The sequence below is a fragment of the Otolemur garnettii genome, unplaced genomic scaffold (genome assembly GCF_000181295.1).
Source record: "Otolemur garnettii isolate 467f Iridium unplaced genomic scaffold, OtoGar3 scaffold00123, whole genome shotgun sequence".
Lineage (NCBI taxonomy): Eukaryota > Metazoa > Chordata > Mammalia > Primates > Galagidae > Otolemur > Otolemur garnettii.
Window position 1 is genome coordinate 749,842 of NW_003852518.1, and position 16,998 is coordinate 766,839.

Sequence of the window (16,998 nt, forward strand, 5' to 3'; positions counted from 1 at the left end):
TGAGCAGGCAACATAAACTTGCAGTGACACACACAGTTCTGTAAAGGTGTTTTCTTTATGATTTTCTTAATGTGTTCTTTTCTCTATCATAAGAATACAGAATAGTATTCATATACAGAGTATGTGTTAATTGATGTTTATGCATAGGTAAGGCAAGTAGTAGTGACCTTTATAGGGAGAAGGAAATTATACATGGACTTTAGACTGTGCGGGGCGGGGGGGGGGGCGGTGTGCAGACCCTGAGTTGTTCTAGGGTCACCTGTGTGCCTGTGTTTCTCTTCTCCCCCTGCCACACTGTCATTCCCAGGGCATGTCACAGTAGGGTGGGACCTTCCAGCACTCTTCCCTCCCCACATCCTCTCCTGGCCTCCCCTGAGGTGTTTCCCCCTCCATCCTTTTCCCAAAGTCCATGGTGATGGGGCTGTGGCTCTTGTGTCCTGATCTTTGAGGCTGGGGCGGTTGTTCTCACTTGTTCCACAGAATTGTGTGGCTTCAGCACAGGCGGGTGGGTTCATCTCGTCATCTGCCTGTGCCTGCCCTCTGTACAGGTGGGTCCACGGTCCTGCAATGTGGCCATGAGAAGGCTGTGTAGAGTCCACCCTGATCACCTCTTCCTCTTAGGTCAGGACCAGAAGGCTAGTGTCACTTCCTTCTGCTGCTGGTTTAGGACATAGGGGTTCTGGATGCTGCCTGTGTGAGCTGGGACTGTTTTGTGTGGCTGTCTCTGTGTCTCTGCTCAGGTTTTCTCTTGGTTTTGTCCCATGGTGCGTGTCTCAGATCAGCTGGGTCACTCCTCATAGGGGCTTTCAGGAGTTGGATCAGTGCCCCTGCTCTGTGCTTCCTGCCTGCGTGGCACCACGGTCACAGCAAAGGCCATTAGGCCTGTCCCTGTGAACCAAATCTTGTTGAGGGTTTTGTCTCTTAGTTCAGGGTTCTGGCTCTGGATCTGGGGAGAGCAGAGCTTATGGATTGACCACTCAGCTGTCCTGTGGGGAGTGACCACTGGGCAAGTTACCTGAGTTCTGTCTCATCTGTTCAGTGGGGATGGTAAAGTGTCCTCACACAGGATTGTTGAGGGGATTCGAGGCTTTACTTAAATGAAAGCAGAGAAGACATGGAGTGTGGCCGTCTCTAGGGGAGCTCTGATCTCCACGTGTGTTTCAAAGCCTTTGAAACAGATTTAAAATCAGGTGTGGGTTTGAAAATCTGCTCTGTTCTGTCCGGAGGCTGGCCAGACCACTTAGGTGGAAGGGACTGTTGATGTTTGAATGGAAATGCCAAATAGGTCTTTGTCAAACTGCTGAGAACATAAAATCAAAGGTCATTCTCATACGTATGGTCAAATATAGACCCTTGGACTAAGAACCTGCGGTTGGAAGCGATGAGGTCATTCCTTGCCGTAGGTAATTAACATAGCTATTCAGTCCGAGCTTCTCTCCCTGTTCTGAAAGTGATTCTTTTTTTTTTCTTTTGAAATTCTTTTTTTTATTAAGTCATTTATGTATAGATCATAAATACATTTATGCCAATATGAGATTCAGTGTGTTGATTATCTGTACAAATTGGGAGTGCTTACATCCTAGAAAGTGAGTATATTAGTTGTTTTTTTTTTTAAAAAAGAGATTTCTAAAAGGCAGACAGCCTACTTGGTGTAGTTTCCAGTTGGTGATCTAGCACTTAGGATTCAGTTGTGGCATTTTAAACAACTGATTTTTTTTTTTTTTTAAACTTCAAACAGCTTAGTGTTAGGAGGTTCCTCCTGTCCCGCCCTCTGAGATGTGATTCTTTAAAACTTCACTGAATTTTTCTCTCACTATTTTCCCCTTGCAAATATTTTTTTAAAAGAACAATAATTTAAAGAATAGAGACAAGAGCAGTTCTTTTTTTTTTTTTTTTTGAGACAGAGCCTCAGACTGTCCCCCTGGGTAGAGTGCTGTGGCATCACAGCTCACAACAACCTCCAACTCCTGGGCTCAAGTGAGTCTCCTGCCTCAGCCTCCCAAGTAGCTGGGACTACAGGCACCCACCACAACGCCCAGCCATTTTTTGGTTGCAGCCATCATTGTTGTTTGGCGGGCCCGGGCTGGGGATTAGAACCCGCCACCTTAGGTGTATGTGGCTGGTGCCTTAGCCGCTTGACCCACAGGTGCTGAGCCAAGAGCAGTGCTTAGCTTTGGGAACACCTGAGGAGTTTAAACCCATACTGCCCCCGCCACCTTTCCCCAGGCCTGTTTTCACTGGCCTTGGCGAGCAGCCTGAGCACCTGTGGTTCTAAACACTCCCTCAGTGGGTCTGTGTGCAGCCCCACAGTTGGGACTAGGTCCCTGTCATTGTCAAGCGTCAGTGTGCCGCAGCCACCCCTCCTTCCAAGTTTATGATTTAGTGGGTCCCGAATTTGCGTGTTAACAGGCTCCCAAGTGATGCTTATGTTCTCTGTCCAGGAACTATTGTTTGAAAAGCACATTACCTGTGCTGGGACCTGCTTCTAGGCTGTCATTTTCCTGTTGTAAACAGCAGGAAGGATGATAGTGGATACTGTAAGTGTGACAAATACATAGGAAGCACTTAGCCAAGTGCCTGCCATAAACACGTACCTGGGTATCTTTGTTTTTCCTTGATAAATGAGACTAATTGATTAATAAGAACATTCAAGTCCATGATTTCTTAATATTGGGAGGTAGCTGGAGGTTGGGCTTTACTTAATTATATTTTCAGTATTTATATTTTAAGGATTTTGACTGTATTCTGATTTTGGTACATGTTTTTAATAAAAATTATATTGAAGTTTACAAAGTTTTTGTTTGTTTTACTAATGTCCATAAAATTACTATGTGCTTAAAAACCCTTATATTCCTTTTGTTCAAGTTTTGTATGTTTTTCTTGATTATGTTTTTAAGAGATAATGTCTGTTATTTTCATTTTGGGATTTTAATAGATTTTGTTATGACTTGCTTTCTGATTTGTTTTTAGCTTTATTTCCTTCCTTCTGATTAAAGACGGATGACTCCTGTTATTCACTGAATTTCTTTTTTCTTTTATAAAAGATGCAAGTGTCACGGCGTTAGTTTTTCTCCTCTTCTCTTGCATCATTTTATTTTCTTGAAACATGATGGTGTACATTGTCCTAATTGCCTGGAGACCATTATTCTATCTTTATTTCCTTCTTGGACTAGTTATTTAGGCCAGGGCTTGTTTTTAATTTTCAAATGGCTAAGCCTTCTTTTTTTAGTGCGTATGTTATTAATTTCTAGTTTTCTTGTGTTTGGCTGTAGCATGGAGCCCCTTGGCTCCTGCCGCCTGCCGTCCCTTCCTCAGCGCTTGGCCGTCTGGAGTCAGTCGGTGGCTTCACGCAAGCCGGGAGTGGGTGGCCTGTAAGGTTTTTGCTTAGGGCTCCACAGATCTTTGCATTTTTGCAAAATGTACTGCTATTCTTTGTCGTTTAGTATTTTTAAAAAAATAATTTTGCAAATGTTTATATGTATTTGCAAATGCTAGTTATTTTTTAAATACTAAATTGGCTTCATCATCTCAATTTGATTCTTTCCTTGTCCTACATGATGAACTAAAATCTCTAATAGTTTTTCTCTGTTTCTCCTTGAGAGTCTTATAGATTTTGTTTCTAATGTAAACTTTTTATTAAAGTGTAACATCCATTCTTATAATTTTTGATTCATGTACTTTGATGATTTGCTTTTTGGAGGATAAAGACCTCTTACTGTTTCCACTCATTATCAGTTATGTTTTTAATCATGTATTACGATTTTAAAATTTGGATTATTGTTTTTCTGCCTTACGTGACACTTTTCCATCATTCTGGATTATTGTTTTTCTGCCTTATGTGACACTTCACCATCATTCCTGTCATGATGTCATTTTGTGTTTGGTTTTAATATCTTTGCCAATTCTGTGTCTGTCCCTTTCTTTGCTAGCTTCCTTTTTCAAGCTTTTTTTTATTCCAATTTGCCTTGGGTATTTTTTTTTAATTAGAATATTTTTGAGTATTATTTTGAAAAGTAGAAAATTAGATAGTTGACATTTATTGCTACATGTCTTCTGTGGTAAATCATGTTTTGAATATTTCTTCATGTATCTGTTCTCTATTTTTTTGATGATTAAAACATTAGTTTCTTTTTTTATGACTTAGAATGCAAATATTCTGTTTTTAGTTCTACACCTGATTATCTTAACGTGCCATGAACATTGGTCGGTTGCATTTTTCTTAGTAAAGAGTAGGATCTTCCAGCTTTTATGAAAGGTATAGCTTTTTTAAAAATCCCACAATAACTTATTTTAAGACTTAAAACTTCTCTTTTCAATTTTAAGTTAAATTTTATTGCTTAATGTGCCCATCAACAATTATGCTATTTAGTCTTAGTAGTTAGCAAACCCTTCTTGAGTCCCTGGTACTAGGTGCCGTTTTGGGTATAGAAGGGAACAGAACCAAGTTCTGGAACAAAAGGAGATTTGTACTTGTCTAAAAAGTGAAACAAGAATGATGTAAAGAACTGGCGATTGCCACACGGAAGATGCCCCAGGGATATGAGCTAGAACCGTGTCTGCTGGACTCGGGAGGCACAGCCGGCAGGCCGCTGCGGTCCGAGTGTTGAGAGGGGCGGGGACAGCGAGGAGAAAGTAGGAAACAGAGGTTCTGGAGAACAAAGGAGATTTCCTAAGGACGTAGAGTAGAATTTCCCAGCAGTACTAAGTGCATATTTTGAATTTGTGGTTAAATAAAAATAGAAAGGGTCCATTAGCACAGCTGTGTGACGTTTCCTCTAGTCCCCCGCAATTTCCCAAGTGAGGGGGGTCCTAGAAGTGGCCAGTTGTTGATGTGGATGAGCTGTGCTTCTCTAAAAGAGGAAGTGTGAGGGAGAAGTGGGCATGAGAGCTAAGGCGATTGTCTGGGGAAGGTTCTAGAGCAGGCTGTGGATCCTGGGCCGCAGAAGAATGGGAGGGAGGACTGAGGGGTTAGGAGGGGCAGAAGTGGCCAGGCCAGCAGACTAGTGTCTCAGCGTGCTGGACAGTGGCTTAGGAGTAGAGGGCAGTCCATAGGGTGTGGCCAGGGAGAGGGGTTCTCCAGGTAGACTTGGTAACCCTGCTTGACGCTAATCTTGAGCCCAAACACAACCCTGACCCTATGTTCAAACTGTGGGTTTCAACCTGTTATTGTGTTTTGGAATCAAGTTAGGAGGTCATGAAAAGCAATTTCTAATAAATAGAACAGAAGAGGAAATACTAGAGTATATACCGCACAGATTCTTAGCTTTCACTTAGCACATCGCCACATGTGAGGAGCCATTAACACGTGAGAGGAAGAGGTGAACGTGGATTGGTCAGCCACTTGCTGGCATTGTTTGATTTTTCTAGCAGAGGATGTCAGTGTGCCATCCTCCATATGTAAGGGTGGATACGCTGCAGTTTAAATCCACCATAATCTGCAATTGGCTGTGATGTGAAAGGCCTAAGAGTGTCACATGCAGTCTGCCCAAGTCCTTTGAGTTGTGGTGGGAATGCTCAATGCACTGGACAGAAAAAGCATTTCTGAATACAGCATAAAAAGCATTGAACACATTTTTTCAAGTTTAGGATATTATTGTTTTAATTTAACTAGTACAAATTGCCCTAAAATGGGGAGAAAAAACCCCATAAAACCGAAAGAATAAAGTCATGTTAAAATTCAGCTGCTGGATCTAGAAATGTAAATAACTGACATTATTTAGAAAAACGTTGACATTAGAATCAGCAAACTTCTGCCTTTCTGTTTTCTTTCTTTTTTTTTGGCAGTTTTTGGCCAGGGCCATGTTTGAACCGGCCACCTCTGGTATATGGGGCCGGCGCCCTACTCCTTGAGTCACAGGTGCCACCCTTAGAACCAGCAAACTTTTGGTTTTACCTGAGCTGTTTTTCTGAACTGTAGTCTAATAAAGAAGTGTAACCTTTATAATGAATGTTATTTGAATTTTTTTCAACTAAAATGGATTTCAGTGCATTATTAATAATGGTTATCTTGAAGAAGGCTTAAATTTCAGTATGAAAAAGACAATGTGAAACTTGCCAGTTGGCCCTTTTAATCAAAGAAAAGAAAAGATAGTAGATACTGGCACATTTTTTTAATCATTCTATAACCATTAATGGGAAAGCCTTTCATTATTGTAGACATAAAGCTGCTGTCTCAATAGTGGTTTATAAAACTATTTTTCAATGTAGATGAATATGGGGCACATCATTTTGATAAATTAACTGAAGATAGAATCTGAAAGGTGTCATTTTATTTATTTCTTTATTTTTTGAGGCAGGGTGTTGCTCTGTCATCCAGGCTGAAGTGCAGTGGTGTCATCTTAGCTCACTGCAAACTTGAGCTTCTGGGCTCTGGTGATCTTCCTGCCTCAGCCTCCCAACTAGTCAGGGCTATAGGTGTGTGTCACCACACCTGGCTGATTTTTTAAATATTCTTTTTGTAGAGATAGAGTCTCTCTGTATTACTCAGCTTGATCTTGCACTCCTGGGCTCAAACAGTCTACCTGCCTCAGCCTCCCATGGTGCTAGGATTATAGGAGTGAGCCACACTCAGCCAGAAACCAAACTCTGGAAAGTAGCACAGTATATCATCAAATTTGTGTAATTGTAAGATACTTACAAGTGAGGTTTATTCACATGTGATTAAATTTATTCCTAACTTTTGTATTATCCTTGATGCTATTGTAAGTGAAATTGTTTTCTTAATTATTCATTGAGTTATTCTTTATTTATGAACAAAACTGGGTTTTAGATGTTGATTTAGTGTCCTGTAGCTTTGCTGAACTTAATGACTTAGCTCTATTAGTCTTTTTTTTAAAACATGGTCTCACCACCCTTGTTGAAGGTTATTCAGTCTTTCTGAGAGGATCAATAGTGGCAGAACTTTTGGTATTTGTCGGTTATAAGTAGGAGGGTAATTTTATGGTGGGCATTTGCTGTAAGGGTCACACTTTGCCTCACAGACCCTTGAGGGTTCCCTAGAATTGCAGAATTGGAAAAGGGCATTGAGGGTCAAGCTAAATCAAAATGGAAAATCTGCAGACAACTTCCCAAGGGTGGCACATGTATGACCAGAAAACATGATGCTGTTAATTTTTAAAAACCATTTGGATCTGCAAAGTGCTATTTGGAATCACTGCTTTACGTATGTGTCTCCAAGCTTTAGCATCATAAGAAATTCTACTGAATCTTGTGGTTATGCTAAAAAATTTAGCAGAGGTATTTGATTTTATTAAAGGAAGCTCACTGAGTAACCAATTTGTTGATAATTTTTAATTGGAGTAAACTATACAAAATGAAATTTACCGTTTTGGCCATGTTTAGGTGTATGATTCTGGATTTAAGTATTAACACATTCACAATGTTGTTTCACCTGTCACTGTCATTGCCAGAACTTTTCATCATCCTAAAGAGAAACTGTTCCTCATTGAACAATTTCTTCTTCCCAATCCCCCCCACCCACTTCCCTGTGACCTCCATTTTTCTTTTTGTCTCTGAATTTGTCTTTAATAGGTATCTCATGTGAATATAAGTGGGATCATGAAGTGTTTGTCCTTTTGTGACTAGCTTAGTTCACTTACTATAACATATTAATGGTTTGTCTATGTTATACCACCTGCCAGAATTTAATTACTTTCTGAGGCTTAGCTCTATTTAAAGCATGGTCTCAACACCCTTGTTGAAGGTTGACATTTCACGTACATGTATATGTGCACCACAGTCTGTTTATTCACTGATTCATCCATAGACACTTGGGTTGCTCCCACCGTCCAGGTGTGGTGAGTTGAGCTGCTGTGAGCACAGGTGCCCCACGTATCTGAGTTTCTGCTTTTCATCTTTTTAGGTCGTATGCTTAGAAGTGGAATTGATGGGTCACATGTTCATTCTGCGTTTCATTTTTTGAGGAATTGCCGTATCGTTTTCAGCAGTAGCTTTGCACCCTTTCATGTGCCACCATTAATGCACGAGGGTTTCATTTGTCCACATCCTTTACCAGCCTGGCATTTATTTACTTTTCATGTCAGCCATCCTAGTGGGTGTATGTTGGTATCTCATTGTGGTATTGATTTGCATTTCTCTAATGACTACTGATATAGAATACTTTCTTATGTGCTTATTGGCCATATATTGCCAATAAATAAATATATATATATATATATATTTTTTTTTTTGAGAAATGTCTGTCCAAGTCCTTTTTGCATTGGGTTATTTGTGCTTTTGTTGTTGAGTACTATAGCAGGAGTGCTTTGTGTATTCTACATATTAATACCTTATGAGATACAATGCTTTGAGGATATTTTCCCCATTCTGTGGGTTGTTTACATATTTAAGATGCTTCTGTTCCATCACCTTCTCTCTTGATAGTGTCCTTTGATGTAGAAATGTTTTTAATTTTGGTGAAGGCTAATTTATCTATTTTTTTCTTTTGTTGTCTATGCCTTTGGTGTCATACCCAAGAAATCATTGTTGCATCCAATGTCATGAAGATTTTTCCCCTGCGTTTTCTTCTAAGAATCTTGTGCTCTTATGTTTAAGTCTTTCATCCATTTTGAGTAAACTTTTGTCTGTGGTTTAAGGTCAGGGTCTAGTCGTGCATGCCAATCCAGTTTTCCCAAGACCATTTATTAAAAAGCCTACCCTGTCTGCAGTGAATGATCTTGTCCCTCTTGTTGAAAGTCAATTGACCACGTATGCAAAAGTAGATTTCTGAGCTCTCTGTTCCATTTGTTTATGGTTGTCCTTCTGCCAGTAGAAACTGTTTTGATTGCTACAGCCTTATAGTAAATTTTGAAATCAGGAAATATGAGTTAGCTCTAACTCTGTTCTTTTTCAAGATTGTTTTGGCTATTTGGGTTCTCTTAGAATCCATATGCATTATAGGATGGCTTTTTCTTTTTCTGCAAAAAAAAAAAAAAAATGCCAGTTGGTTTTTGATAGGGAGAGCATTGAATGTGTCAATTACAGTAGGGAGTATTTCATCTTAACAACGTTAAGTCCTCCGGCCCAGAAATACAGTATGTCTTTCTGTTTCTTTATGCCTTTCCAATATTCTCTTAGCAACATTTTATAGTTTTCAGTATACATTTCTTTTACTTCTTTGATTAAATTTATTCCTAGCCTTTTTATTATTCTTGATGCTATTGCAAATGAAATTATTTTCTTAATTGTTCATTGAGTTATTACTTATTTATAAACACAATTGATTTTTAGATGTTCACTTTGTATCCTGTACCTTTGCTGAACTTGCTTCTTAGCTCTACTCATTTTAAGTATATAATTTCTATGGTTTTCTACATGTAAGATATAGTTTGTGAACAGAGATAATTTTAGTTCTTCCTTTCTAATTTGGATATCTTTTATTTCTTTTTCTTGTCTGAATGTTCTAGCCAGAACTTTCAACATGATGTCTAGAGAACTATAGTTCACGTGTCCCAAGGGAAACCATTCACCTGGCCTTATGGGGTGTCCATTGTCCTGGTTGAGAGGCAATCTCATTTGGTAAATACTTTTAAAGGTGATACTTGGGTAGTATTGGCATGCTAATTTTAACACACATGAAGTTTGAAACTTGAGGGGGAAAATAACAACGTATTTCTATATGTTGAGCATGTCCAAGAGTTCCAGAGGACAAACAAGTTAGGGCCAGCAAGTGTGCATGGGATGAGCTGGGAAAATGGGGAAAAGGACAGTAGCAGTGGGCCAGGTGGCCTGGTGGGTGGGCACAGAGCTGTTCCTGACACAGCTAGGGGGGCTAGAAGGACACTTACCTCCCTTTCCCCAGGCCCTTAGGGATGTGTGTGAGGCGGGAAATCCTGGAAGGAATGTTTAGAGATGGGGCTAGGATACGGGAGGACAGCTGGGAGGGGACAGGGGTCAGGTGCAGAGTGATCAGAGCCACAGAACTGCTCCCCTCTGGGGGGCACCTGGGTATGGTCCTGGGATCTTGCAGCAAGTAATTTGGATCACCAGCCCACCTCAAGGGCTGGGCATGAGGGGTTGTGCAGTAAAACCAAACCTACATATGTGTGTGTGTGCGTGTGTGCATGTGTATGGGTATAGGTTTAAGAAACTAGCAAGTCTGAAATCTGAGGGGTGGCTAGGCAGTCTGAAAACTCAGGCAGGGGTTCACTATAGTGTTTAAGGTAAATTCCTTCTTCTCTACGAAATCTGTTTTTGCTTGTAAGGCTTCAGTGAGTTGGATGGTGCCTCTGTGAAGGGTCATCCCCTTTACTTACAGTCAAGTGACTGTAGATATTAACCGTGTTTGCAGAGTCCTGGGGTTCCATTAAATGCCTGGGTCCTAGAGCTTGGACAGTTGAAGCCCAAGACCAGATAACGCAGAGGCCATGAGTGTCTTAGGATTGCTGGTCTTGGCAGAGGCCAGAGGCTGGGCGCAGGCACAGCCCACGTCCAGCGAGTTGGGGACAGATGAGCTGGACTGTGGCGCTCTCTGACCATTCATTGCCTTGGTGCCTTTCTTTGCTTCTCCCCAGCTGCCCTTCAGCCTGACTGGATTATCTGGGGCTATTCTTCATTCTTGTACGGATCATTTGACGCACCCACATTTTACATATTTAAGATGCTTCTGTTCCTTCTGTTCCATCACCCATTCCATGATGGGAATGTAGAAGTGTTTTCGTATTTTGGGTTTGTGTTAAGTTTATTAGGGCTCCTGTAAGAAAGAACCATGAACCTAGCAGCCTAAGTGGCAGAGATTTGCAGTCTTAGAGGCTGGAAGTCACTGTCAAGGACAAGGAGGTTGGGTTTCTCCTGAGGCCTGTGGTCTTGGTTAGCAGTGGCCATCTTCTTGCTGTGTCTTCGTGTTTGTCTGTGTCCTGATCTCTTCACGAAAGGACACTGGTCATATTGGATTAGGGCTATCCTAGTGATCTCATTTTATTTAATTACCTGTTTAAGACCCTCTCTCCAAATATAGTCACATTTGGAGGCATTAGGGGTTGAGACTGCAATTAGGGGGACATAGTTCATCCCTTAACAGGGCCTTATCTTTTTTCTCTTTTGATTGGTAGAATACATTTCTCTAATGATGGATTCTTGAGAGGCCATCTGTGTGGTCACCATTGTCTGTAGGATAGAAAGGCACCCAGGGAGCGAGGGTGTCACCAGACCCACTAAACTTACCTCCGTTATAGGTGTGTGGCCCCAGGCACTACCCTTGCTGGGTGGAGTGTTGGATCCGTATGTCATGATCCATGTCCTCTGAAAACCGTGGTTGGTTCTGGGCTGTGGCAGGTGGGGCAGCAGTCACTCAGGTGTGGCCCTGGCCCTGGCAACATATTGGACTTCTTTGGAATTTACCTAAATCCATATTTCCCAAAATATGAAAAGATCTTTGGGTATTAACAGATGTTATAGAAGAAAAAAGTGTCAAGTGGTTTGGGAGAAATGGTGAGTTTAGTGCCTCTGACGTCGCCGTTACCCCCCGGTGCCCTTCTGGCCTGCAGACTCTGACGGCCACACAGGTGACTTTTCAGCGTTCTGTACTTGGTGGCAATCTCCTCGGGTTTAGCAGAGAGCTGATGTCCTGAGAGACATCCTAACCAAGCCAACAGGCCACTTGCAGGAGTCGCCCATTCAGACCTGCCGTGTGTGAGTCAGTCGTAAGGTGTGGACTTTTCTTGGCTTGGCCTCTCACAGTCTGTCTCTGTTCCAGGTGCTGCTGCGCAGTAGATGTAATTTGAAGAAGGAAAAGGAACCCATGGCTTTAGCGGGCTGCCCTGATTCCCTTTTGCACCATCCGTACTACCAGGTATGGGTGAGCGTTTGACTCTGACTCTGGCATGGTGCTGCTGGTCAGAGGCCGGACCATGGATGTGGTCAGCAGCCACAGACCATCTCCCTTACCTGCAAGTTACAAGGAAACACTGGTGCAGGGGTTGTAGACAAGTCCCACGGTGTCAAAGACTGTGACACCTGGGTCTTTCTTGCTTTGTGGGATCGCCTTGTCCTATGCCCATTTGCCCGCTGCATCCTTTTCTAAAGGAGTTTTATTGTACCACAAGCCTGCCGGTGCCCGCAGATTCTTGTGGTTAGATATTTGGAATGAAGCAGCCACAGTGTGTGCACCTCACACTTTTGATGGCAAATGGAGTGATGGTGGCCATCAGGATGTTAGCTGGTGACAGGCACTTACGGAGCGAGTAAGTGGGAATGGAGGATGGGGTGATTTCTTAGCGGGGGAGCCTCTCGGCCTGGTTGCCACCTGCGTGTTGTAGACAGAGTTCTCTCCTCTGAGAGCTCTGAGCGGCGTTTTGTTGGAGGTCACAGGCCCACTTCAGTTCCTCCAGTCTGTCCGTCTCTGCTTTATGAGCTGCTGGAGAGTCATCCGCATGTTCCCTTCATCTTTCTCAACAGGCTTGATTCTGAACTTTACTTGGCTGTGGAGAGGGATACACTTTGAGGGGGTGGCCCTTACTTCTTTAGGTTTGATTGGGGAACCTGACTGGTGAATCTTGGTTCCTCCTTATCTCTGGAAGGGCCCCTGCTCATCCTCCGGGCCTCATCTTCCCAGCGAGAGCAGTCTTAAGTTTGAAGTCTTGACATATGATCTAGCCTTGGTCAGGTTTTTATACTTCTTTAAACTTGTTGTTTTTCTCTTTTTGTGAAGTGTCTTTTCAGCTACAGTGATGAGAATTTGTGCGTAGCAGTGGGCTAGCAAAGAGATGTCTTTTTTTTTTTTTGCATCAAAGTGAAGCAAACCTTCAGAAAAAGGCTGAAGATTAGGAATTCCGTTCATTCTAATCATTGGACTTGACACTAAGCCAAAATTGGTTCCAAGCCAGAAAGAGTACGAGACTTTAGTGAACTGGGACATTTGTGGTACAGTTCACCCGGGCTGTGTGGTGTGTGAGTCTAGCCTCGCCCCTGCTTGTCCTTGCTGTCTTTAGTGTGGCCTTGCCTCACTGATTAAAGCTCTGTGTGTCCCCGAGAGTTGTGGATACAGTTAGCTCTGGCCCATGACCTGGCCCAGGCTGCACTCCTGCCCCAGCCTGCCTGCCCTTCACAGGTTTAGCCCCGAGAGGGTGGGGTCAGTGAACTCAAAGGACAGCTTGGCCCAGCCCTTCTGATGGCCATTTTACTGGTGTCTTCCCCAGCTGGGCACAGAATAGGCTTTAAGGGCCAAATAATGGTACAGGAAAGGTTAGCAACTTGGAGACGCCCTTGGCTTCCCTGCCTCCTCGCCTCCCACTGGCATTTCCGATTTCCTGCTGGTACATGAAGAAATGGCAGGAGCCCAGACTCAGTCAATGCCTTACTTTATGGACTCATTAGGTATTCGTAGCCAGGAAGCCTTGAGGGAGGTGGGCATTCCCTGGACACACAGCCGTCCTCTGAGGAAGTGTTTGGTAGTGTTTGAAGACACTATCTTACCCTTCTAGAAATCCATCGGCAAGACTTGGCAGCATGGATCCCCTGTTCCTGGAAAATTAGATGACAGTTCCAGAATTTCTCAGAAAACGGGATAATTTACAGTGGGTCCTAGTGTTGAGCAATCTGCCATTATAGTAATTAGCTAAATCTCCAGGGTTTTATAGAGAAAAAATTCTTCTTAAAATTTTCAGTGTACAAATAATTTTCTAATTCCAGCTGTTCCCTCATAGCTGTGGCTTGGATTAGATAGATGGTTCATCAGTGAGTCACTGATATGTGATTTTTTTGGTGTACATGGAAGCACCAGAAGTGTCCTGTGCATGTGATCACCCTGCTCTGAGAGTCAGATGTGGACGCACAGATTGGGGTGGGGGGCACAGGGGTCTGGCAGAGTGGGAAAGGACCTGTTTCTCTTCTAAGACTCAGGTTGTCCTTTTGAAACATATTTCATACTTCTGTGCTCTTGGAGTAATCATGCAACTTTCCTTTACCTCAATTTCCCTGTTGGTAAACAAAAAAAGGTCAATGATGTTAGAGAGGGGGGAATAGGGGCAGCGTGTAGAAATAACTGAGCACATGGTGGGCCACATTTTTAGAAGCCTAGTTGGAGGTTGTCATATTAGATTCTTTGGCTATTGATGGAGCAGTGGCCAGGTGCTCCACACATTTTAGGCCCTACGGAGCCAGCTTTGAGCTCAGCACACAAATCTCTGGGACTCCTAGATTCTAGTAGAGGAAACAGACTTGGAGCAAGTTGCAAGGGAGATATTTGTGAATAACGATAATGATTCTGAAGCAAATATGGTTGTACAACAGGAGCGAGAGGGTAGATGGCTGGGGCCCAGTAGGCCTCTCCGGGGAAGAGGGCACACCCCCACTGAGAGCTGGGGCGGGAGGCCCCCCAGAACAGGTAGTTCAACTGGCTAGAGAGAGTGTGAAGCCAGGAGTATGATCCAGGGGCCTGCCCAACCTGGAGGAAGTTACATTTTATTCAAGTAGGATTGAGAGGGCTTTGGGTGAGGGGTGGAGGTGTTCTGGCCTACAGGTCATGGTCTGCAATTTTAAGATCCAGAAAGCTGAGTCCAGCTTTTTCACTTCTGGTGTCACAGTAGAATCTGATTTGACCTGTCCAGAATTCTGCTGTGTACACACTCTGCCTTGGCAGTGTGATGGGTTTTAGGGGGGTTCTGTCTGGGTCTTGTACGTGTGGGCACTCAGTTATCCTATGTGCCAAAACTTCTTAATTCTTAACCACATCTAGCCCTTGAAGAAAGGATTATGTACATATCACAAGAGTTATGGTAACTAAAAGGAACATTGATTATCCTTCAGAAAAGTGCAGAGGCTCGGCGCCTATAGCTCAACCGGCTAAGGCGCCAGCCACGTACACCTAAGGTGGCGGGTTCGAATCCCCAGCCCGGACCCGCCAAACAATGACGGCTGCAACCAAAACATAGCCGGGCGTTGTGGCGGGCGCCTGTGGTCCCAGCTACTTGGGAGGCGGAGGCAGGAGACTCGCTTGAGCCCAGGAGTTGGAGGTTGCTGTGAGCTGTAATGCCATGGCACTCTACCCAGGGGGATAGCTTGAGGCTCTGTCTCAAAAAAAAAAAAAAGAAAAGTGCAGAATAGAAGATAAGATGGGTTTGACTACACAAATGTTAAAACACTCAAATATGAATTTTATATAAGTTATTAAATTTATTTGTTGAATTTCCAGAATTAATATTTTTGTTTTCATGATTTCCTGGTTTATGAATTAAAAGCATACATTCTTGTATTAAAAATGAGCCACCTTGGAATCTCTCCTTGCAGCCCTATCTTTCAGAGTCTCAGCTTGTTGGTGGAGATATGATCAGCACTGATGCTCATAAATTTTGTCCTGGCCCCAGGCTACCACAAGTTGTTTGTTTTGGTTGCATTTCAGTGCTATGTCCCCGAGCAGACAGGGATCCTGTTCTTCTTCTAGAGCAAACTGCAGCCCGTGGGCCAAACCTGGCCCCCTGCCTGCTTTCACAAATAAAGTTTTATCAGAATACAGGCAGGCTCATTCATTTACTTGCTTCTCTGTGGCTGCTTTTAGGCTATGCCATCAGCATAGTTGGCCCTTTAAGGAAAAAAATTTATCCCCTCCTATTCTGGAGCAACAGTTGCTAGAATGAGCTTTGTGGATGGACAGAGGCCAGAGTGGGCCCCTTTGTATGAACTTGTGCACTCCCCATTTTCCGGGTGTGAGGCGTCCTCAGATGAGACTTTGTTTGCTGATCGCATACAGCTTTGGATTTTCTGTTGGGTGCCCCAGATACTTTAATCTTTTGGCAGTGTCTGGAGGAACTGAAGGATGACATCACCCCTTATAGTCTCAATTTGGGATCAGTCCTTGGAAATGAATTCCTTTTCCAAAGTCTGTCACTTCTTATTACCTTTTTTTTTTGTTTTTTTGAGCCTGTGTGATTCTGTAGCTTTATCTTTTTTAACCCTGCACACCTATACTTTGGCAAAAGGACATTTTATTGGACTACATTTCTTTGAAGAATTTATTGATTGTGACTGCCACTTTTATATTTGAGTGAAAGGTTACAAAGGTCATTTGAAATATCCCTTATTTTTATTTTATCTGACTTTTCCAGCTGATAGGACATTTACCTAGAATAGTTTTCCAGATCTTTTAAGATTATGATTCTGAATTAAGTAATAACAACTCCATTGTAGAGATGATTTGTGGATATGATAGGTACTTTGTAAATGCGTTGACTTCGCTCATCAGCCACCTGACTATAGGCACCTTATTTAAATTTTTCCTATATCTATTCTATTTACAGCCTCTGTGAGAATTAGAGGTCATAGAATATAAAGCCCTCAGCACTGTGTTTAGTACATAAAAGTCTCTCATTAAATGTGAGCCATTAAATAATGAGTGTAGAATTATTTTTTAAGAATATAAAAAACTTATCTGATTTTTGTGATTTTTATGTACATTTGAGATAATAAGCTTTTCAAAACCTTTGAAATCACAATGGAATATTTACTTAAAAAAGAGATGACATTTGGTTTGGGAAAACATTTTGCATTGATCTAGCAAATTGTTGTTAACTGGCTTTATTCATTAGAATCCTATATACTTAATGACATAGTAGTAAATAATCAGTGTTTCCATACTTTTCTGTAACTTATGGAATAGATTCAAGATCCCATTCTATAAATATTCTAGCTAGTTTGTTCATGTAGTGTTTTGTGAAGGCCATTGGTAGGCACACTGTGGCTGGGTGGATGAGCAGAGCCCTGCTGCCGAGCCTATGGAGAGCTCCCAGCCCCAGAGGGAGACAGGTGCAGCCGCTCTGAGGGGCCATGCAGTATGGTGCCATCAGTGGTGTGCTTTGTGTAGACAAGAAGTAGGGAGCGTGCTTAATTGTCCATAATGTGTTACTTCCTGATAGAACTGTAAAACTTCAGTATTCAACAGCCTGCAAGCTCACCACTCAGGAAGCCAGGCAGGCAGTGGGGAAGGATTAAGCACCTTCTGTGTACTTGAGGTGAGCCCTCTACCGACTCTGTGAAGTGGCTCAGTGGGGAAGGATTAAGCACCTTCTG

General features: G+C 42.6%; 1 protein-coding gene across 2 annotated transcripts in view; it reads left to right on the top strand.

Annotated features, from left to right (window-relative positions):
- The window catches only part of GRB10 (growth factor receptor bound protein 10), a 178,469-nt gene that overhangs the window by 16,510 nt on the left and 144,961 nt on the right, over positions 1-16,998 (top strand). The window contains exon 2 of one of the 2 annotated variants that reach the window (XM_023517875.1): positions 11,693-11,788. The exons of the other annotated variant lie outside the window; for it this stretch is intronic. Within the exon in view, the coding sequence (XP_023373643.1) occupies positions 11,738-11,788 (51 nt within the window). The 5' untranslated portion in view covers positions 11,693-11,737. The remainder of the gene's footprint in view (positions 1-11,692; positions 11,789-16,998) is intronic. 2 annotated transcript variants of the gene reach the window in all.